The sequence below is a fragment of the Octopus bimaculoides genome, chromosome 3 (genome assembly GCF_001194135.2).
Source record: "Octopus bimaculoides isolate UCB-OBI-ISO-001 chromosome 3, ASM119413v2, whole genome shotgun sequence".
NCBI classification, from domain to species: Eukaryota; Metazoa; Mollusca; class Cephalopoda; order Octopoda; family Octopodidae; genus Octopus; species Octopus bimaculoides.
This window is the reverse complement of record NC_068983.1, coordinates 31,806,523-31,828,236: the sequence shown is the minus strand read 5'-3', so window position 1 is coordinate 31,828,236 and position 21,714 is coordinate 31,806,523. Positions and strand designations below refer to the sequence as shown.

At 36.5% G+C, this 21,714-nt stretch overlaps 1 protein-coding gene across 3 annotated transcripts in view; it reads right to left on the bottom strand.

Annotated features, from left to right (window-relative positions):
• LOC106883251 (set1/Ash2 histone methyltransferase complex subunit ASH2) overlaps positions 1-21,714 on the bottom strand; it is a 154,711-nt gene that overhangs the window by 93,067 nt on the left and 39,930 nt on the right. For 2 of the 3 annotated variants that reach the window (XM_014934184.2, XM_014934185.2), the window contains exons 10-14: positions 16,760-16,835; positions 10,467-10,684; positions 9,835-9,912; positions 6,830-6,919; positions 3,868-4,061 (exon numbers count right to left, since the gene is read on the bottom strand). In XM_014934184.2, the coding sequence (XP_014789670.1) occupies positions 3,868-4,061; positions 6,830-6,919; positions 9,835-9,912; positions 10,467-10,684; positions 16,760-16,835 (656 nt within the window). Of the gene's footprint in view, positions 1-185; positions 466-3,867; positions 4,062-6,829; positions 6,920-9,834; positions 9,913-10,466; positions 10,685-16,759; positions 16,836-21,714 lie in introns of those variants that run through there. The other variant, XM_052966127.1, reaches the window with a different exon arrangement.

Below are 21,714 nucleotides of genomic sequence, written 5' to 3'. Positions count from 1 at the left end.
AAAAAACAAACTGTTAAATAATAAATTAATAAATAATATGTATATATCTATATGTGCACACATATTATATATTTGATATATATATATACACACACACACACACATATATATATATATATATATTTATATATAAGCTAACACATACAGTTATGTAACTTTATTTTGTTAGTCTTGTTTTCTTTTAATTTTTTGATTATTTTCCGAGTTATTTATTTTATATTTTGTTTTGAAATAAAATTCTGGGTTAGTTTTTCAGTCACAGCAAATCATACTTCCTGATTTGCAGGCTGGTGAGTTGTCAAAAACAGTAGTGCATCAGAGTAATTATCATCTTATACTATTTACTTTCATTCCACTGTATTCTGCTAAATCCAAGTTCAATTCCTGTTTGTAAAGGTCAGCTTTGAATTTCATGTCTTCATAATGAGGGGGAGTGGATCAAGAGAATTATACAAAAATTGGTACCTTAAAAGAGAAGACTAACTTTTTAGGTATATTTTATCATGTTGTAGAGAGGGGAGAGAGAGAGAGAGAGAGAGAGAGAGAGAGAGAGAGAGAGAGAGAGAGAGAGTGAGAGAGACCTGTTCCCATAAAAGAAAGACTAATGAGTCTTCTTTATACTGCATCAGTTCTTATTTAGAGTTACTGCTTTTCTTGTTTGGAAGCCTGGAATGCAGCTTGTGGAATTTCATTCCATCATCATTTCGTGTCCATTTTCCATGCTGGCATGGGTAAGATGGTTTGATAGAATTCAATGTGTCAGTCTTCCTCCAATGTCTCATTTTTGGCTTCTAGATTGAATGTCTTTCCTAATACCAGCTATGTTATTGAGTGTACTAGGTGTATAGTGCACCAGAACTACACTGATTGCTTTGCCATGACTAAAGAATTCTCTCAAACCTGGCATTGCAGCAGTTTGAATCAGTTATCAATTGGAGTGTACTGGGTACTTTTTGAGGCTTTGCAACTTGCAAAGCAAAAGAGAGCATCGCATGATGGAAAAGAACAGGTTTATTGTGAGAGGACAGTAATGGAAAGAATAATGGAAGGAACAGTGTTAGGGTGGGAGAAGAGGAGACAAAAGAGATGGGACTTGCTCATACATAGTATTCTGACATATATATGTGTGTGTAAACACACATATACATACAAGCATTTATCAAACTACTTCATTACAAACTGCAGTATGTTTCAATTTTACAGTATTCTCAAATGAATACAAAATCAGGGTGTCAGTTGTTAAATGTATAGCTTAAAAATGGAAAAATGAAATTAGGGTGGAGTTATAAATTCCTAGCAAAACCATCCTATGAAGTATAAAATTCAACAAGTTATTTATAACTCAGGTTATAATATACATATGAGTTATGAATTTCTAGAAGTTGTTTGTAGTTATAGATTATCATCTATAAGTAAGTTATGAATACTTAGAATTTCTAAGAATGGAAAGAGGTAGAAAGAGAAGAAAAAAAAAATTGTTAAATTCCTAGTATGGATTTTCTATCAACTTTAATTTTGAAACTATAAAGGGATGAAGAAGTAGAGATACACAGCTTAACTTGAGAGAGAGAAAGAAAGAAAGAGGAGAAGGAAGAGGAAAGTATTTGAAAAAGGGAAATAACTATGCTTGGTATTCAGTAAAGGAATAAGTAGAAACTTTATACATGTCTTATGAATATGATGACTGCACAACAGGTACAGTATGATCACAAACAGGCTAACAGCAATGATAGCCTTCATATGTGGCAGGAATACAGGAGCATTAAACCTGAAAAATACTTGGGGAATAGATTCGCTCAACTGCTCAGATGTAGTCAATAGTTTGTTACCTAAGTGACCAACCTAATTAGCTGTCGGAGTGGTTGCTCTGAAAGCATAGTTTTCAGACTTAGGAAAAGCTCGGAGTTACCAATTCTCCTGGCAACACAGAACCTCTGTCTCAGAGTGAAGGACAGATTATATGATGTTTATGTACAGAGTGGAATGCTACATCATAGTAAGATTTGGGCCTTGATTGCAAAAGACGTGTGAGGACTAGAATGAAATGAGCCTGCTTTGCTGGATGTATAAAGTTAGTGTACGTGAATGATGTAGTATGAATGACCTGAATGATAAGAGGAATCAGACATAATATATAAGAGAGAAGATTGCATTGGTAAGGGTATGTGATACATATAGATGACAGTTGTATATGAAAAGTACTGAGTGCTCAAAGCAGACTGTACCTATGGAAGACAAAAATCTTGAAAGACAAATGACGAAGTGGTGACAACCCATGTTAAGATGCTGAACATCATAAAAGATGTTGATTGGCAATATACATAATCATCATCATTTTAATGTCTACTTTTCTATGGTTACCTGAATTAGAAACAGTTCACTGAGGCAGATTTTCAATGGTTGGATGCCTCACCTGTTACCAACTCCCAACTCTCACCCATTTGCAAGTGATGTAATATTTCTGTAAGACTGGACATGTTTCCACAGAAGAGTGGAAATGGAGGACACTGCTTGTGTGACAGTGATGCTCATTTACAATTACCATGCTATGTTAAGACAAGGAGACACATATACAATTATACGTATACACACATACACAACTGACTTCTTTCAGTTTCCATCAACCAAATCCACTTAAAAGGCTTTGGTCAGTCTGGGGCTATTGTAGAAGACACTTACCCAAGAGGCTACATAGAACTGACTCAGAAATCATGTTGATGGGAAGTGAACTTCTTAACTACACAGCCATGCAGTACTTGAGAAAACTTCCTATTTCTTTCATTTATCCTCTCCACATACCTTCTCTGGTTTCTTGTCATCCTCATTTCTATCTCTCTTTCATGCACCCTTCCACCCACTCTTATTCATGCTTATAATGCAGGGTAGCACTTGATCCGCTCCTACTTAACCGACCCCATCATCCTTACAAGCCTTCATCTCTTTCTCAGTGACCCCTAATACTAATATTTCCCTTCTCCTTTCCTCTGTCCCTTTCATTATTCCCCCAACATTGTCTTCTGTCACGCTATCCATTACCACACTCTCACGACAAAAATCTTTTCTTCAATCATCTTTCACTGTCTCTCAACACCTCATCTAATGTCATTACTCTCTCTTTTATTCTCCCTTCCAGTTGTGGGGCTCTTTAGTCTTATTAGTTACAAAGATACCGCACTAGTGCTACAAGAAAAGGAGCCAATACAAATCTGTAAGTGGTTGTTGAGACAATGCAGGATTGAGAGAACACTTGTTTTACTGAAGGGGAAACAACCTCTATTGTGCTGATACCACAATAAAATACACTTGGTATATTTTGTAAAGTGGTTGGATTTTGGAGAGGCAATAAGGTGTAGAAAATATACCAAATTGAAGATGTTGGTGCAAGTTATATTCCTTCAGCTTGTTGGATCCTGTCAAACTATCAAACTCATACCAGCAAGGATTGTGGACATAAAATGATGATGCTACTGTTGATGATATTACACACAGACAGGCTGAGGTGTCAAATCTCAGTATGACATTCCAGAAGAGTTAAAAAACTTAAACACAGTTTAACAAGACCATGTTGAGAGTGGAAGCCACTTTGTGGTTATTTAATCAACTTGAAATAGCAGTTAAATCTCCTTAAAATCATACTCTACTGCCTCAAAAATAGGAAGGACACATTGGTACATGATCCTAGAAGTATGGGAGGTAAAATGACACTGAAAATGTAGAGGAATCAAACTAAATACTGCAAGATTTATAGATTGATGTCATTCGTGCCACTTCACAACTCTATATATGATTAAAAAGAACAAAAATTAAAGAACAAGCTGAAAAAAAAATGTGTGTGTGTATAAAACTACAAAAACCGAAATTTCCTACCTTATCTTTGTATGTTGGTGGTAATAGTTTCCCTGGATCATCTGGCTGGGGTAAATAAATGTAGAACCCTAAAACATCACCTTCACCATATCCAAATGAAAAATGTTTGCCACGACTCTGATGGAAGCTTGTCCCTTTCTTTGACCTCCAAGAATAGCTAAACTTATCATAACCGCATGGAGCTTGGACATTCCCTGTGTGTGATATTTTTAATGTTAAAAGAAATAAAGAAATTGTGTTAAGAAGGAGGGCATATACTCCAAAGTAATAAACAGAAACAAATATGTTAATGACCATATCTTATATTGGTATAAAGCTAGAAATTAAATAAACTTTTCAAATTAATGTAAGGATGAAAAGCAAAATTAATTCTTGTGAGATTTGAATTCATTGCTAAGAAGTCTTTAACTAATGTTGTGTTAAACTCAATCTGCTACTCTACAGTCTCACTTTCCTTAAACATTTAAAATTTTTCAAATAATTTCACCCACTGGCACTGATTTGACTAAGAACAGATATAATGGATTGAATCAAAAATGCAAGAACGACAGTTATTTAAGTAACCGAAGTGGGATGAAAGTAAAATCAAATCTAATGGGAATTTGAACATGGGGAATAGAGAGATGAACTGAATACCAAACATATTTATGCAAGTGCTAAAGTGTCTTTATATTCCATTAGCTTTTTGATTATGATAATGATTTCCTACTTTAGCATAACATGCAATAGTTCATCAGACTAGATATAGTCAATCCTTTATTGACCTCTGAAATGAGGTAAAAGTAAAATTGAGCTTATAACCAAGAGCAATGAAACTAAACATTCTAATATATTTACTCTGGTAATCTATTATGTGGATTATTCTAATCAAAAGGATGAAAATATTTTTTTATTTACATACATAGATTTATCAGTGACAGAAAATGAGATATCAGACTGTACATGACTTTCTCATGGACACCAGTAATGGAAATGAACTTTTTTTTTTAGTTCAAATAACTTACAAAGGAAAAAAACATTTACATAAGTGTTTCGTATATTTAATGTAACTTCCATATTTCCCCACCAACCACAAGATCTCACTTTAGAATACTGACTATATGATTGTTGGAAATCTAAGAGAAAAAAAAAATAAAGAGAAAATGTCCCACAACAAAGCTGGTATAGTTACAGTAATAATGCTAATTAAATGCAAAAGTTCAAGCAAAGTAGTTTCTTATTACTGGGACTAGGGATTCCTGATAAATAGAAGACATGGGTTGCATAAGTACTACAAAAACAACCTTCAACACTAATTATATATCTGATTCAAGCTCTTTGAATAATTATAAAGTTATTCTAGAAGTAGGAATATTACTGTGGATACGTACACAAATATCTATTAACATGTCCTCATTCATTAATGATTTATAAATATATGCTCCAAATCTCAGATTTATATTCGATGAAAGATATGGTATTGCGTTATGCTCATGGCTCTCAAAAGATCTGATGTCAGCATAAGTAAATTGGTTTCAACTAGGTATCGAAAACCAGCTTGCATTGTAGTAATGGTAGTTGGTCTTGTAACCCCAAACTTGAATTCCACAAAAATCATTCAAGATCTGGTCTTCTTTGTAGTAATTCAAAGGAGTAATACATCTGAGTATGTTCCTGTTGCTCTTTTTTTTAGGTTTAAAGGAGGACTTCAACTGAGCACAGTGCAGCTTCTTCCAATGAATATCAACTTAGAGCAAAGCTCAGTAATTAAGAATTAAGTATCTTGGCTAGGGATACAACACAGTGCAGATGATAAGATAAATTCCAGAAGTACTTAGTTGGCTGTCTATGGCCTTTCGGCTTGGTTAGCTATGATCTTCAGTCCACACCAGAAATGGTGATGATGAAGATGATAATGAAAATAACTAAAGCTAATACAGAGACATAGACTTTGATTCTCTATTGGAAGCAGTTTCCTGTCTATGAACCACTGCACTTGAAATAGGCATGAATTCCTAATTACCAATGTGCTGTGTGTGTATCACACATATAAATTAATGCATATATGTAGTATCAATAAGTAAGGCAACATTTAAACAATTTTCACTGTCCAAAGACTGATAGAATTATTGGACATGAGATCATCGTTTGTTTAACGTCCACTTTCCATGCTGGTATGGGTTGGATGGTTTGACTGAGGACTGGTGAGTCAGAGGCTGCACCAGGCTTAATCTGATTGGGCAAAGTTTCTACAGCTGGATGCCCTTCCTAACACCAACCACTCCAAGAGTATAGTGGGTGCTTTTTACATGCCACTGGCACGAGGGCCAGTCAGGCAGTTCTGGCAACGACCACACACAAAAGGTGTTTTTACGTGCTACCTGCACGGGAACCAGTCCAGTGGCACCGGCAACGACCGCGCTCAAATATACACACATATAAATAACTAAGAGTAAATATTTGTCCCACATAAATAACTTGATCTTTTGTGATCATAGATATACATCTAAATAACCTTGTTGACTTTATGGATGTATGCTGTTGTCGGTTGATTTGGGAGCATCAGCTTAGACTGTTTGATCATGTTGCTCGGTTTTCTGAGTGGGATCCTATGTCTTCCTTTCTGAGGATCCAGCTGGGGTGATGGCTTGTGTTGGTTGACCACATGACTCATGATCATGATGAGGAAATGAATGGGACATTGTTTGTAGGGTTGCCTGGGATAACCTGAGCAGATGCTGACAAATGATGCATGGCGCAATGTGCTGCAGTAGCGTATGCCCCAATACCACATCGGACATGAATTTATAGAATGTAGAAATGAAGTCTTGATAATCTGCCAGAGGTATTAGCAGAGAAAGTGAACTAAAGTGAATCTAAGTTGCTGCTTCAAATCTATGGAATCTTACTATTATGCATATTAGGTGCTCACTATATACACAAACATCTATACTATACACAAATATCAACTACGAATACTAACCAAGTGGCTGAGCCCATCCAATCCGGGTGGCAGTGTCAAGTGGCATGTCGTCTATTTTTGCTTCATAGTACCAAGAACCACAGCGAATACCTGACGTACATTAAAAAAACAAAAGCTAGAAATACATAGCACTACTTCACAATATATTTAATGGTTTGAATTTTTTTATTTTATATTAACAGAGATTATAATTACCACCATCATTAACTTTAGATTACCTGGAGTCAACAAGGAAACTTCTATGTTTGTTTGCCCTGCTAGAAATTGCAGTCAATTCCACCTTAACTCACATCATATCATCTTAAAAATGGAAAATATATATCAGTTGTAATCTTAGCACCTCTTAAACTCTAGGAGAGACAAAGCAGCGATGCCATTGATAAGTTTGCTCTTTAGGGTTAAACAGCACAACAATATTAGATTATCAGTAAGATTCATTAATAAAAACTCACTTAAGAGATCATCCTACTAAGGCTTTACTCTCATTTGGCGCAGCAGCTGCAGGCTGGAAGATGCTTCATGGCAGACCCTGCACCAAATGACTAGATGTGATTAAGGAAGATCTCTAGAGGCTTGACGTCACTTTGGAGGATGCACAGGGGCTGACATGGGACTGTCAGCGAAGAAAAGTACTGGTAGACCTGGGTGGCTTTATGCATGATGTCTCTGGGACCACTAACCTGGGATAACCCCAGCCCCATCAAGTAAGAATGTGAAGCAAGTAAACAAGCACTTAAGAGATATGAATATGGACCCACCAGGAATAGTTGCTGAAATGCTAAAAATATCTGATGAAGTGGGGATCAAATAAGTAACTCACATAATCAACCAGGTAAAATAGGGAGGTGTCATACCCAAAGATTGGAGTGGAGAGTATGCTTTTGGGGTAGTTGTTGCTTAATAGATTGTTACTGAGCTTGATCATTTCTTCGTGGTGGGTATCACGATCGCTACTTATATTCATTGCTCGATGTTTTAGGCACTGAGCAATCCCTCTCTTTACACTGTATCGATAATGGGAGTTGAAGTTGAGGTATTGTCCAGTGAAGGTCGGCTTGCAGTATATGGATGTCCTGAATCCATACTTGGTGCGTGTTATTAATATATCCAGGAATGCTAGCTGATTGTCTTTTTCTTTTTCCATTGTGAACTGTATGGATGGCTTTATTGAGTTCACATGATCTAACAGCACTTGGACATCTTCCTGGTGGGGCCAGAGTATGAAGGTGTCATCAACATATCGCAGCCATAGGGTTGGTTTTAGTGGTGTTGATCCTAAAGCCTAGTCCTTACAGCAAAGTCTGTGAAGAACTTGAAGTAATTCCAGATGTGAAAGCAGAACTTAGAATTGAGAGACCTCAAGAAAATCTTCGCAACGACCAAAGTTTTAGTAATTAGAAAAGAGGACAGAACTCTACTGCCCTGTTTCATATGGAGAAAAGGAGCTTGTAGGCACAACATACAGTGTACACTATATGACCTGTGGGTGCTTAAGAGGTGTACTGGGTTCATAGGTAGTAATACAATTCATAAGCAGTAATACAATAACTTCTTTTCAATACTTGGAACATTCTATAAAAGTAGTCAATGAGTTGGGCAAGCTGATCAACAGTGGGGGAAGGTCTTCTAAAAGCATTGTAGCCAGAATAAAGGCAGGATAGAAAAAGTTTAGGAAACAGTTACTTTCGCAAGCAACAAGAAGTTTGGCTCTTTGAACAAAGGGTTGATTGTATGTTACTTGTATATGGGTGTGATGCTGCATGGTAGTGAGTAGTGTGGAAGTTGGAGAGAAATGAACTAATATTACATATCTGCTGGGTCTGTAATATTAGTTTGCATGAATGAAGAGATACAGATAAGTCGCAATATAGACCAGTTATAAAAGGAATCAGCAGTAGTGTACAAGTCTACACTGGTATGAACATGTGATATGTATGGTGGGTAACAGATAGGTAAAGTGCTAGAATATTCATGTAGAAAGAAGTTGAAGAAGAGGAAGACCAAGGAAAACATGAGCAGAAGTGGTTAAAGCTGATCTTGGGGCATTTAAATCTCATACAACAAATGACAAAAGAACATGACAACTAGGGAGATGCTGTGTTGGCAAGGACCTGTCCAACCCATGCAAGAATGATGATTTATTGCACTGTCTTATTGGAAGCTTGTATTATTAATTTTTACAGGTTCATGGCAATGATGTGCAGTCCTGCCATAAAATGACAAGAATATTTTGTTTGTAAAATTGCTTGTAGTAAAATATATATTATTTTCAAGTACAGCATTACTGTATCACAATCATTTGAATTTTGTTTCCAAGTATATCATGCTTGTTGTTGTTTTAGCCCTGGCTCAACCCTGATTAAGAGCTTACCAGCAATAACTAGCTTGTCTTTTTCAGACACACACATATATATATATATATATAGGACTATATTATCTCACGTGACTGCTCTCTTTTAAGAGAGAAGGGTGTGATTTGAGGGAAATTTGGCTACTATTACTAAGTAGGTCAAGCAAAGTTGTAGGGGCTCCTTATATTGGCATTAATGAACTGGATAATTTAGAAAACTTGACATAGTTTCACAGATCAGATAGGACCACATCACAGCTCAAAAGAAAAAAAAAAAACATGAGATGGCGAAACAAAACACATAACATTGCAACACAGAATATTTGACATCACAACACAGGACACATAACATCACAACAAAAAATACATGAAACTGCAAGACAGCACAAATGACATAGCAACACAAAATTTGACACTGTGACATAGAGCACAACATATTAATACAGATCAAGCAAGACTGCAAAACAGAACAGAAGACTATAATGCAGAAGATACAATGTCACAGCACAGAACATACAGATTGCAACAAAATACACAACATGCTCTTTCAAGCAGCACAACACAACATATAGCAATATTTATCATAACATAATACAAATTAAATAATATAAACAGTTCTAAAGAGATAAATAAAATAACAAAACCAATAACTGACCATGTGTGGCTCTCACCATGCTGTATCCTTTGTCTCCAGTCACAGTTAAACAGTCGTCTGAAATTTTTAGTTGTGGAGCTAAAAGAAACAAAACATACTGTAGAAGAGAGAAGCACATAAACAGGGATTTAAAACATAATTAATAAAAGAATAGGGATTAGATTTCCTGTTTATACATATATATATATATATATATATATGTGACAGGCTTCTTTCAGCTTCTGTCTACCAAATCCTCTGATAAGGTTTTGGTTGGCTCAAGGCTATAGTAGAAGACATTTTCCCTGGGTGCCATGCAGTTAGACAGAACCTGAAACCATGTGGTTGGGAAGCAAACTTCTCAACTACACAGCAGCACCTGAAAAAATGTCAAAGCTGGAATGTCTTCTATTATAGAACTGGCCTGAGGCTAAATAACAAGTTAAATAAATTTTTGTCTCCATATTCATTTTTGATCATTACAATTTCTTAAGACAACTCCAAAAGGTGTTTAGCATTTGTTTAGTTCTACCAGCAGACAATAAGGCAAAGAGTACATCCTTTCCTATAGTTGGAAAAAAATGAAAAAGAGAAAAAGAATACATTTTAAGTGTAATATAAAGCAGTCACAAGATCAGTAAATTCCTGCTTACCACGGTCATGCAAAGCGAAGAGGACATCATTTCCTAAAGATGTTCGGTACAAATAACCGGGAATAGGCTTTCCAGCCCAGTCTGAACTTTCATCAAAAGCTTGTCTATTAGGTGCATGTGGGTCTTGTTCTGCTAGGATATAACGATAGCCATCTTTGTTAAATGGATGCTCCAGAGGGTAGCCATGGGGGGCTAGCTTCATTGCAGAATTCAATTCACTGGATTTAAAAATTGCAAAAGACAAAAATTGTGCTCTTATGAGATTTAAGAATAATTTGACCACTTCAAATTTGCTGTCATGTTAACTAAAAAAGTGTTGTGAGTTGATAGTAAAGGTAGATGATAGATTTTTGGTTGAATAGGTTACATCAGAGATAGAGATAACAGGTCCAGATACAGAATGGAAACAAGTTGTATTGCAGACCTAGCCAACTGACAAATCAAACAGTCTGTAGTGACCATGCAACCAGGAGATGGTGACGAAGGAATGGCTCCTTTAGCGCATCGCACAGTTGGCACAAATATAAAAATGAATAATGGAATGAGGTAAAAATGAGTTAAGTGCCAACAAGGAAAAAGAGAGACTCAACCGGTACAGATGTATAAAAGTAAGGTTTTATTAGTAGTCAACTAGAATGTCTGTGTGAGTGTGAATGCGACATAATAAAACACAATATAAGACAGGCCGTCATGTAAACAAAGAGTGTGTGTGTATACAAATATGCGTATGTGAATGCAAGAGATACAGAGCATAGAAAACAGTCTATAATAAGGACGTTAGAAGTCCAGACACAAGGATGAGAAATACCAGTTTGTATTCATGGTACACAGTGGTAAAGGTGCTGTACAAGAAGTTGTGGCCGTATAGCAGAGACGGAGAAAAGATTCTGTCACCAGAGAAGTTACAGATGTTTAAAGTTTGATAATTTTTACCCAATCAGAAAACAAGATTCAGAATCTAGCATTTTCTGTGTAACAGCTGTCTATCACAAAATGAAAGTAAAAACATTACAATTATGAAGTTTTAAACAAAATGAAAGCATTTACAAGTCATATCAAGAAAGAGGGGGGAGCAGGTTATGTGAGAGATATGCATATACAGAGAAAGTGATAAAGAGTGTGGTGAATGTATATAGAGAGGGAAAGGCATAAAAGACAAAATGCTGATGGAGACAGATAGAGAGTGGGAGATTTGTTGATCTAAAAGTTGAGTTATTTCTTGCAGCAAATTTTATTTTTTGATTAATTACAACTGGAAACCTTATTGTTGGGATGCAAATTTTGAAAAATAAAACCTGTTTTTCTCAAGGGTGTACCATTTCAGGGCCTTCTATTACATGAATACATGCATTTTCATTTATATAGTATATATATAAATAAGAGTAACCAGATGTAGTGAGCAAGAGAGAAGATTGTGCTGAACTGAGCATATGACGTATGGATGAGGACAGCTGTATGAAGAAATGTCTGGCACTTACAGTGGATGGGACCTGTAGAAGAAGGAGACTGAAAGAAACATGGGACGAAGTGGTAAAGATTGGTTTCAGGATGTTGAGCCTTATGGAGGAGGTGATAAAAGACAAAGTTGAAAGGAGACATGGAATGCTCAAAAAAACTTGCTCATCTACACCAGCATGACAAAGCTGATGTTAAAACATTCACATATTCTCACATATATATAATAAGTATGTCTATACGTATGAAACCATGCCAAAGCAAATATTGGAGTTTGATGCAGTATTTCTGCTCATTAGATCTATTGAACTGTCCAATCCATTACAGCATGGAAGATGGACATTAAATGATGTATGTGTGTCTGTGTATGCAAGTGCATATATGTGTACATTTATGTGCTTTTCCTACAGCATTAGAGCATTTTAGCTCTTATTTCTAGTAATGTAGGTGTCTTGACACCTTTAGTTGCATTTAGAGACAATTGTATTTTTCCTTCATGGTATCACACTGCGCATGGCTGTTTATATTAATTTTTATATACATACTAGTGATCTGCTCAATCATCCCTGAATTTCTAGGTAAATATATATATATATGCTGACAGAGGATTAAGCCTGGAATCTGCCGAATAGGTGGTCCTTACTGAAAAGGTTACAGAAATAGCCAAAACTGAACGTTCAGTCTAAGGAATTCTCGAGTTGATGTTTTGGGTGATTGTAGCCCCTGTGAGCATATATGCATACATTTATGTGCTTTTCCTACAGCATTAGAGCATTTTAGCTCTTATTTCTAGCAATGTAGGTGTCTTGGCACCCATAGTCGTGTTTAGTGACAATTATATACAGGGTATGTAAGGTATTTGAGGACATACCTTTTTTGGGTCACTGCTGCATTTTTTGCTAACTCTGTATAATCTTTGTTTCAGAAAATAACAATGGCAGACTATCAGCTTACTAGAGAAATGAAGAGGCATGCTGTTATTGCAGTTATAAATATCTTGGTTTTTAAAAGTTGCCAGATCTTTCGTCTACAAAGTTTGTAAGGAGTTAGAAACTGAAGATGGAAACATATCACCAGTATTAAAGCATAAAAAGCATTCTAAATGCTCTGAAATCATCAGAACCCTTGAATTTATCTAGCAAGTTCAACAGACCATTGATTACGACCGCAGAAAGTCCATGAGGTCAATTGCAAAAGATCCCCATGTGTCAAAAGGAACAGTCGGAAATGTTGTCCACAAAGACAAGTCTTATATGATGAGAAAAGGTTAATTTGTCAGAAAAAGCAAAAGAAAATCACTACATCAGATCTAAAAGGTTCTTGAACAAACTGGAAAATTCAGTAAAAGATTTGATTTGGTTTTACTCAATGAAAAAAACTTCAACCAAGATCAAAAAGTTAACAGAAGAAATGACAGATGGTTATGTGCAGACTTGGAACATAACACTTGGAACCCTTCTGAAGCTCCAAGTGTTATGCATACAAAATTTCCTGCAACTGTCATGGATTTAGGGGTTGTCAACAAATGAAAGACATGTGATGCCTCCTTACATCTTTCCACAAGACCTTAGAGTTAACTACTGCCTACAATGAGGTCCTGGAAACAATGGTTAAGCCCTGGATAGACAGTGTATGCAATGGAAGGCCATATGTGTTTCAGTAAGACTGCACTATCACACACGGCTCTAATGACACAGGAATGGATGGCTGAAAATTTTCATGATCACACAACCCCTAACATTTGGCCTCCTAATTCCCCAGATCTCAATCCATTGGAATATTACATGTGGAGCACTGTTGAGAGAGAGGTCAATGAACATGCCCCTACATATAAGAATTGCATTGGATCGCTTTATTTCCAACCTTTCTGTAGTGATAGTCATCTCTTTCTCCATCTTTCAAGCTATTTCTATTGTCATACATCACTTGTCACTGTCTACTTCTATTTCTTATCACTTCCTCCAGCTTCTTTATCTTTACCCTCATACATTTTCTCCTTTCACCTGTCGATTCTTGTATCTTCTTGTAATATTTCTTCCATTCCCCTCCTCAATCATATGTCCTAGAGTGAATGTTTATGTATCAGAGTAGTGAGTACCCTTTACAGTTACCATGTATAAGGCAACTCTTCTCACAATGCTATGATGAAATGCATCCAGAGCACTTCTTAGACTGATTGGTGAGTAGGCAAAAAGAACATTGGGCTGAGAGGTCCCTTTAGTCCTGTTGCAATGAGGACTTGAAAAACCTCTCTAGTATTGCCTCAGGTGTTACTGCAAAATGCATCCAACACACCCTTGGTGATAGGAAGGGCATCTAGCCAAAGAAACTAAGACAAAATGAAGCATACAAATACAAGTCTCTGTGAAAAGTGGATCTCAATAAAGACTAACTTGGACCTTGACATTCAGTCCAGCCCATAGTATGGAAAATAGATGTGAAAATGATGATGATGATGAATGATAATTCTTTTTGATTAGGCACAAAGGTCATTTTGTACTTCGGATTGCAAGATAGTGTGCGAGAGAAAACTGTGATGTCATAGGAGAGAAATGTGTCTGCATGGATGATGGTGTCCTTGTATTTAATGATTCTGCAAAGAAAGAGGCTTGGAGATGCCATTATGAAAGACTGCTGAATGTGGAATATGAATGGGAGAAGGAGAGTCTGCCAAAGATTGACCCAATTGAGGGACCAGCTACCCAAATTGACAGTACCCTGGCAGATAAAGCAATTAAGGATGTGAAGACAGGGAAAGAACCTGGCCCATCAGGAATTACTGCTGCCCCTGGGAGCTCCTCTATACTAATGACCTTGCTCTAATAGCTGAATTACTGCCATAACTAGAGACGAAGTTTAAGGCATAGAAGCAAGGTCTAGAATGGAAGGGCTTTAGGATTAACCTAGCAAAAACCAAAGTCTTAATACATAGGAAGACTGTCAAATCACAAACCCCTTCAGGTAGATGGCCCTACTCAATCTGTAGAAAGGACATGGGTAAAAACTCCATAAGATGTACCTGGTGTAAGCAATGGACATATAAAAGGTGCAGCAATATCAAAGGAAGGTTAACCGGGAAGATAGTTTTTGTGTGTGGCAGATGCACAGGGGCAATAAACACTGAAAATGTACAGAAAACAGATTCCATCACATGCCAGGGGGAAAAACTAGAAGTAATTAATAACTTCCACTACCAAGGCAACCAAGTTTGTAGTGGGGGTGGTTGCTATGAAAGTGTAGCTGTTAGAATAAGAATAGCCTGGGCAAAGCTCAGAGAGCTCCTACCTCTGCTAGCAACTAAGGGCCTCTCGCTCAGGATGGTAGACTGTATGATGCAAGTGTACGAACTGCTGTGCTACACGGCAGTGAAACATGGACCACGACTGCTGAGTACATGCGTAGGCTTGAAAGAAATGAAGCTAGTATGATCCGCTGGATGTGTAATGTCAGTGTACATACATGACAGAGTGTAAGTGCCCTGAGAGAAAAGTTGGGCAAAAGAAGCATCAAATGTGGTGTGCAAGAGAGACGACTGCACTGGTGTGGTCGTGTGTTATGTATGGATGAGGACAGCTGTGTAAGGAAATGCCACTCCCTAACTGTGGAAGGAACCTGTAGAATAGGTAGACCTAGGACGATATGGGATGAGGTGGTGAAGCATGACCTTTGAACATTGGGCCTCACAGAAGCAATGACAGGAGACTGAGTCCTTTGGAGATATGCTGTGATTGAGAAGACCCGGCAACTAAAGTGAGATCGCAGCCATGGCCAATGCCAGTGTTGCATGTCTGGCCCATTTAAGAGTACCCCTGATACATCAGGCGATATGATATGCTTGAGAAGACCTGTTGAATCAAGTAAACCCAAAATCATAGCTCCTGTTCCGGTGGCATGTAAAAAGCACCATCCGAACATGGCCGATGCCAGTCACCTCTGACTGGCTCCCATGCCGGTGGCATGTAAAAAGCACTATCTGAATATGATCGATGCCAGGCCTGGCTGACTGGCTCCTGTGCCGGTGGCATGTAAAAAGTACCCACTACACTCTCGGAGTAGTTGGTGTTAGGAAGGGCATCCAGCTGTAGAAACATTGCCAGGTCAGATTGAAGCCTGGTGCAGCCGCTGGCTCTCCAGATCTCAGTCAAACCAACCAACCTATCTGAAACATGACGATGACAATATTAATTTCTTTCATAGATGTAAAGTTTGAAATTTTTAAGAAGAGCAAATAAGAGGTTGTGGCATTGATACTTTTCCCAAGATCATTAGCAGCATGAAGAAATTGAAGTGAGAACAACTAAGACATGAAACTTCTCTGAACCTGTTGCTACTATCAGGTTATTCTGCTGTTACATCCTAAGCCACAAGCTAAAAATTGTTAAATTACTAACATGCTTATCAGGTCAAGCAACACCCATTAACACAATGAGGAGATCACATAACTTGCTCCAAATAGCAGCAAAATTCCTCTCAAATCCCACTCTATTGTCTTTGTTTTTTGAAAGGAAGGACATATTGGATAGATAAGACACCTAAATACATGGTAAGGTTGAAAAAAAAAAAAAAACTGGTTGGTCCTGTTGGTCATGGCTAGAACGTATTTAACCATAAGTCTGCATGACAAAAACTCATCTGAATTAAGTAACTTCCAAAAAGAGGATAGTTTGTTCAGATTGCAAGCATTTTCCTATCTCAATCACACATACCATTTAACACCAACATATTCACACTCCTCTCACCATACCCAAATTGCTACTCCCCCACTCCCACCACCTGCTGACACTCACATGCTTACAAAGCAAAGAGCAAAGTGAAAATGAATGTAACACACCACTAACCTTTTCTTTTGCTTTGTCCCAGTTTGCTGCGTACCATCCAGAGGTGCTTTCCTTTTGTTGCCACGGCCTTTTGAAGCTGTTCATAACAGAGTCAGAATAGGTTTATGTAAATAAAGACAAGAAACAAAAGTTGATATAAAGTTCAACAATAACCTAATTACAAAATAAATAGTTGAACATTTTTACCTTTGAAAGCATTTCATTTCGCCAATTATAGCTTAATAAAAGCCAAAAGAACGAATAATCTTTTTATTGTTTCACACTGATTTTCTTGAGTCTATAGGAGTGAGAGTATATTCTTTTTATGTTGGAACAGTTGTATTTAGAACTGGATGCATTTCCTTATAACACTCTATCATAGAAGCATGAATGAACCTGTTTTTCGAATCACACAAAGTGGAGAGTGAAGAGTTATGTACCTTGCTCAAAAGAACAACACAATGGCTGCTGTTGGATGAGTAAATTTATATTTGGATTCTTTGAGCATTAGAAATACATTTTACATAATTTTTTTTGCTGATACATTCATAACAATAAATGTGCTCACTCTTGCTTTGCTGGGTAGCACTTGTAGTTGAATCTGATGAATGATAAAAAAAACAAAACAAAAAAAAACAAACTAAAACAAGTCTATGTATATAAATTTATTTGAAATGAGTATCTGAACCATCATCATCATCATTTAACGTCCGCTTTCCATGCTAGCATGGGTTGGACGATTTGACTGAGGACTGGTGAACCAGATGGCTTCACCAGGCTCCAATCTGATTTGGCAGAGTTTCTACAGCTGGATGCCCTTCCTAATGCCAACCACTCCGAGAGTGTAGTGGGTGCTTTTACATGCCACTGGCATGAAGGCCAGTCAGGCGGTACTGGCAACAGCCACGCTCAAAGCAAAAGCTTTAACACTGGAAAACAATATACTAATGTTGGTGACTTGTTCAACATTATCATTATAGCAACCTGCAAATAGGTTAGTTGGAAAAATAAATCTACTTATTAAATGACTGATAATGAGATTTATTAACTGAAAGCAGTAATTGTATAAAGGTACTAGCAGAAGAATGTTAAGTTCTCAGTTTAATTGTTGTACAATGTATCTTCTGTAACAATGTTGCCTTCAATTACGTGCTCATGTTAATGGGTTATTCAAATTCTTTGATTGCAAAGCCTATTAATTTTATATAAATTTCACAATTTTACAACATATCTTTTTCTCAATGGCAAGGAACTTCACTGGAGTTTGTCTTCTTCATTGCAGCTATGAATGCTTTTGTAAGTGACTGTTTTGCCATCAAGTAAGTTGATAATTTCCTTATTTATAGATTCAACAACAGCATTAAGAGTTTTTGTATAACACAGATCCCTTAATGAAGGAAAATAGAAGCACACGATAGTTAGCAGCATCGTTATTTAGGTCACCACTTTGCATTTGTTTATCAAACTGTGAAAACACTCTGCTCTTCTAATGATTCTTTTTGACCTGTTAAGCTGTTTTTCTACTTTGCAATGGCTATCAAGAATATAATCTTGTGATAATCTTCCTCTCAACAAAAACATTTAAGAATCATTGATTTGATACTTCATGCTGCATGCATAATTCTGTTGTCCATCTGCATTATACTGTTGTTATTATTCACACCCATGAGCCAAAAGTTTCAACATTTCTCACTCTTTACAGATAAAAGAACAAAGTGCAATGGATCATAATCCAGATTCAGTGGGATAATTTGCAGTAAACTCTTATCATGTTTACAGAAAACAATGTTTAATGTCCACTACTATTTTCTGTTCTAAATAGAATGGTTGCTATTTCAGAAGCAGTAAGAGCACCATAATTTTTCTTAAAACATGAACCAATGACCAAACTGTAGTTTTACATAAATAGTTGCTAAGTGAAATGACATAAAAATGAAAATTCTGCACATTTTCCAGATGCATAGGGCTCTTTTGAACTCATACTATATTAGTTTTGTGAGTTTGTAGGAATTTCACTGGCGGTCTCTTTCTTACATTGGACATGATACCAGTACTCTAGAATAAATTTGCTACTGATGGGATTCCGGAAAACTGGAGATTAATTCTGAATGCAAAGATCCAGAATAATTATAAAGCATTTTGTACAATCCTCTAGCAATTCTGCCAATTCAGTGCTCTGAACTGCTATTTCATCAATCTTGAAAGGATAATGTAAAGTCAACCCAATGGGATTTGATCACAGAGTGCAGAGAGCTGGACCAAATGTTGTTTGGTATTATAGCCAATGCTCTAAAAACTGCAACTATTCAAGCAATTCATGCAGCAGCCTCTTCACTTACCACCACCTGGTATTGTTTTGTCTTTGAATATTCCATGTAAGAATATTCAAATATGGCAGGAAGAAAATGTGCCTAATGATTGCCAAAAAAATGTGATTTAAGCTATTGCAGAAATTATAGAGGGATTCTGCTATTATCGACTCTTAGAAAAGTTTTTAACAGGATACTTTTAGAGCGGATGAGGACAGCAGTTGACAAATTGTTGCGTAAAGAACAAACCAGAGGAAGAAGTGCTCATGTGTAGATCAAATCGCCACTCTTTGCATTATCTTAGAGCAAAGTGCAGAGTGGAATGCACCGCTTTATATTAACTTTAATGATTTCGAAAAAGCATTTGATAGTGTAGATAGAGAAGGCTTATGGAAAATTATGCAGTACTACGGCATATCAGACAAGTATATATCTATAATAAGAGCAACTTATCAAGGAATGTCATGCCGAGTCTTGCATGGAAACGGAGCTACAGATAAATTCGATGTAAAAACAGGAGTTCGACAGGGTTATATACTTACTCCCTTTTTATTTCTACTAGTTATAGATTGGATTATGAAAGAAACTACGATTGAAAGCCAAACAGGCATTAAATGGACGGATGTAGAAGCTCTAGAAGATCTTGACTTTGCAGATGATATAGCGCTACTTTCAAACATATAACCAAATGCAAAATAAAACGTCAAGATTAGAAGCAATAGCTGCCAAACTAGGATTGAAAGTCAACCGCAACAAATCAAAAATTATGCGTGTTAACGAGGAAAACAGTGAACGTATTAAACTAGAAACTGGTGAATTAGAAGATGTAGCTGAGTTTACGTATTTAGGTAGTAAGATAACATTCTCAGGTGGCACCGACAAAGACATTAAGACGAGAATAAGTAAGGCAAGGACCGCTTTTCACCTGTTAAAAAAAGTATGGAGTGCAAGTGTAATTTCAATAAAGAACAAAATAAGAATTTTTAACACTAATGTAAAAGCGGTGTTATTGTATGGGGCTGAGACATGGCAAAAAACAGTTAAGTCAAATAAGCAAATACAATCATTCATCAACAGGTGTTTGCATAGTATAGTTAAAATTAGATGGCCCGAACACATAAGCAATATGGAGCTACGGCAAAGAACAAATCAAGTTTTGATTAGGGAGCAAATATTTAAGAAAAAGTGGAAGTGGATTGGTAGCACAATTAGAAAAGACACCAAATATAGCGAAAAGTGCTTTACAGTGGAATCCGGATGGATATAGAAAGAAAGGTAGGCCTAAGAACTCGTGGCGTAGATCAATACAAAAGGAACTAGAGAAAGGGGGACATTCATGGCAGAGTATAAGTACAGAAGCGAAAAATTATGCGACATGGAATTCAATTATAAGTGGCCTATACTCTGTGTTGGAGAGTTAAAGGCAAAAAAAAAAAAAAAAGAGTAACTTCAGTAATACACATGAATTGCTGTTGTATGCATTGGGATGCAGGTACATTGTAATCGACCAAAGATTCACAACATTGAGGGACCATGAAACAGAAAGTCAAGTCAAAAATGATCTCCCAAGAGAAATGGGCCACAAGACCAGGAGACAAAAAGAGAAAATTTTAGAAATTTAATAAATCAAAAGTGTCTGTCCAATATCCAGTTTGCACACATTGTATATTGTGAATCTAAAAGTATCTATAAGTCAGTTTTACATGTGTATGTGAGTGTTTATCTGTTAGAAGGTTTATCAAGCCCTCAGTCTTGTGGCTGTTCAGTCTCATGACCTGTTACTGAAATTCTTGAATTATCACCTATTTGTCTTTTCCATTTTTTTTCTTCCTTCTGTTTCCATTTTTACCTCCCTATAATATCTTTGTTCTTTTCCAATGTTTTTTGCCTTTCTAATTCTCCTTCTTTATTATTAATGTATACATGCAGAAAAATAAAAGTTGTCTGAATAGACTCAACAGTGTATAATAATAATTAATTATAACTGTTAACTGAGTATTGTTAGTTAAAACTTAAATTTTGTATACTATCTCTTGTGATACAGATATTGGTTTAATAAAAAAATCTTCTTGATAGAGAGAAAAATAACACTTACCAAAGAGAAAAAGTCTTTAAAGAGAAGAAAAGTGATATGCAGAATGGGTGACTGACTTTCTATACTGATTAAATATCTTACAACTTGTATAGGTTTAAGAAAAGCAAATACAATAAAAATTTCATACAATTTCTATGAAACAAATATGAAAGTAATTTTTATGACAGACAAACCCCACCCTCATGCACCATTAAAATGACTGCATGAAAGGAAATGTCAAAGTAAATCATGAAATTCGTCTGACCCCTGCCACCATTCTATTTCATTGCAAAAAAATATCAGGTGTGTAGTGAAACTACCTATCGTCACTAGATACAAAACTACCTATCGCCATTAGATACAAAACTACTATCGCCATTACATACAATCTTCTCATTTAAATATAAATAAATGCGAGCGTAGTAGAGAACCCATTCCTTGTCATCACGTGACTGATCATTATTCGAATCGGCAACTTCTTCGAACCGTTCCCGCCAGAACGCAAACTGACCAATCACAGCCCTTAATAAGGTCACGTGATAGAGTATATTTCTGATATCTGGTGAGCCCCCTTAACGCTATAAATAGATCAA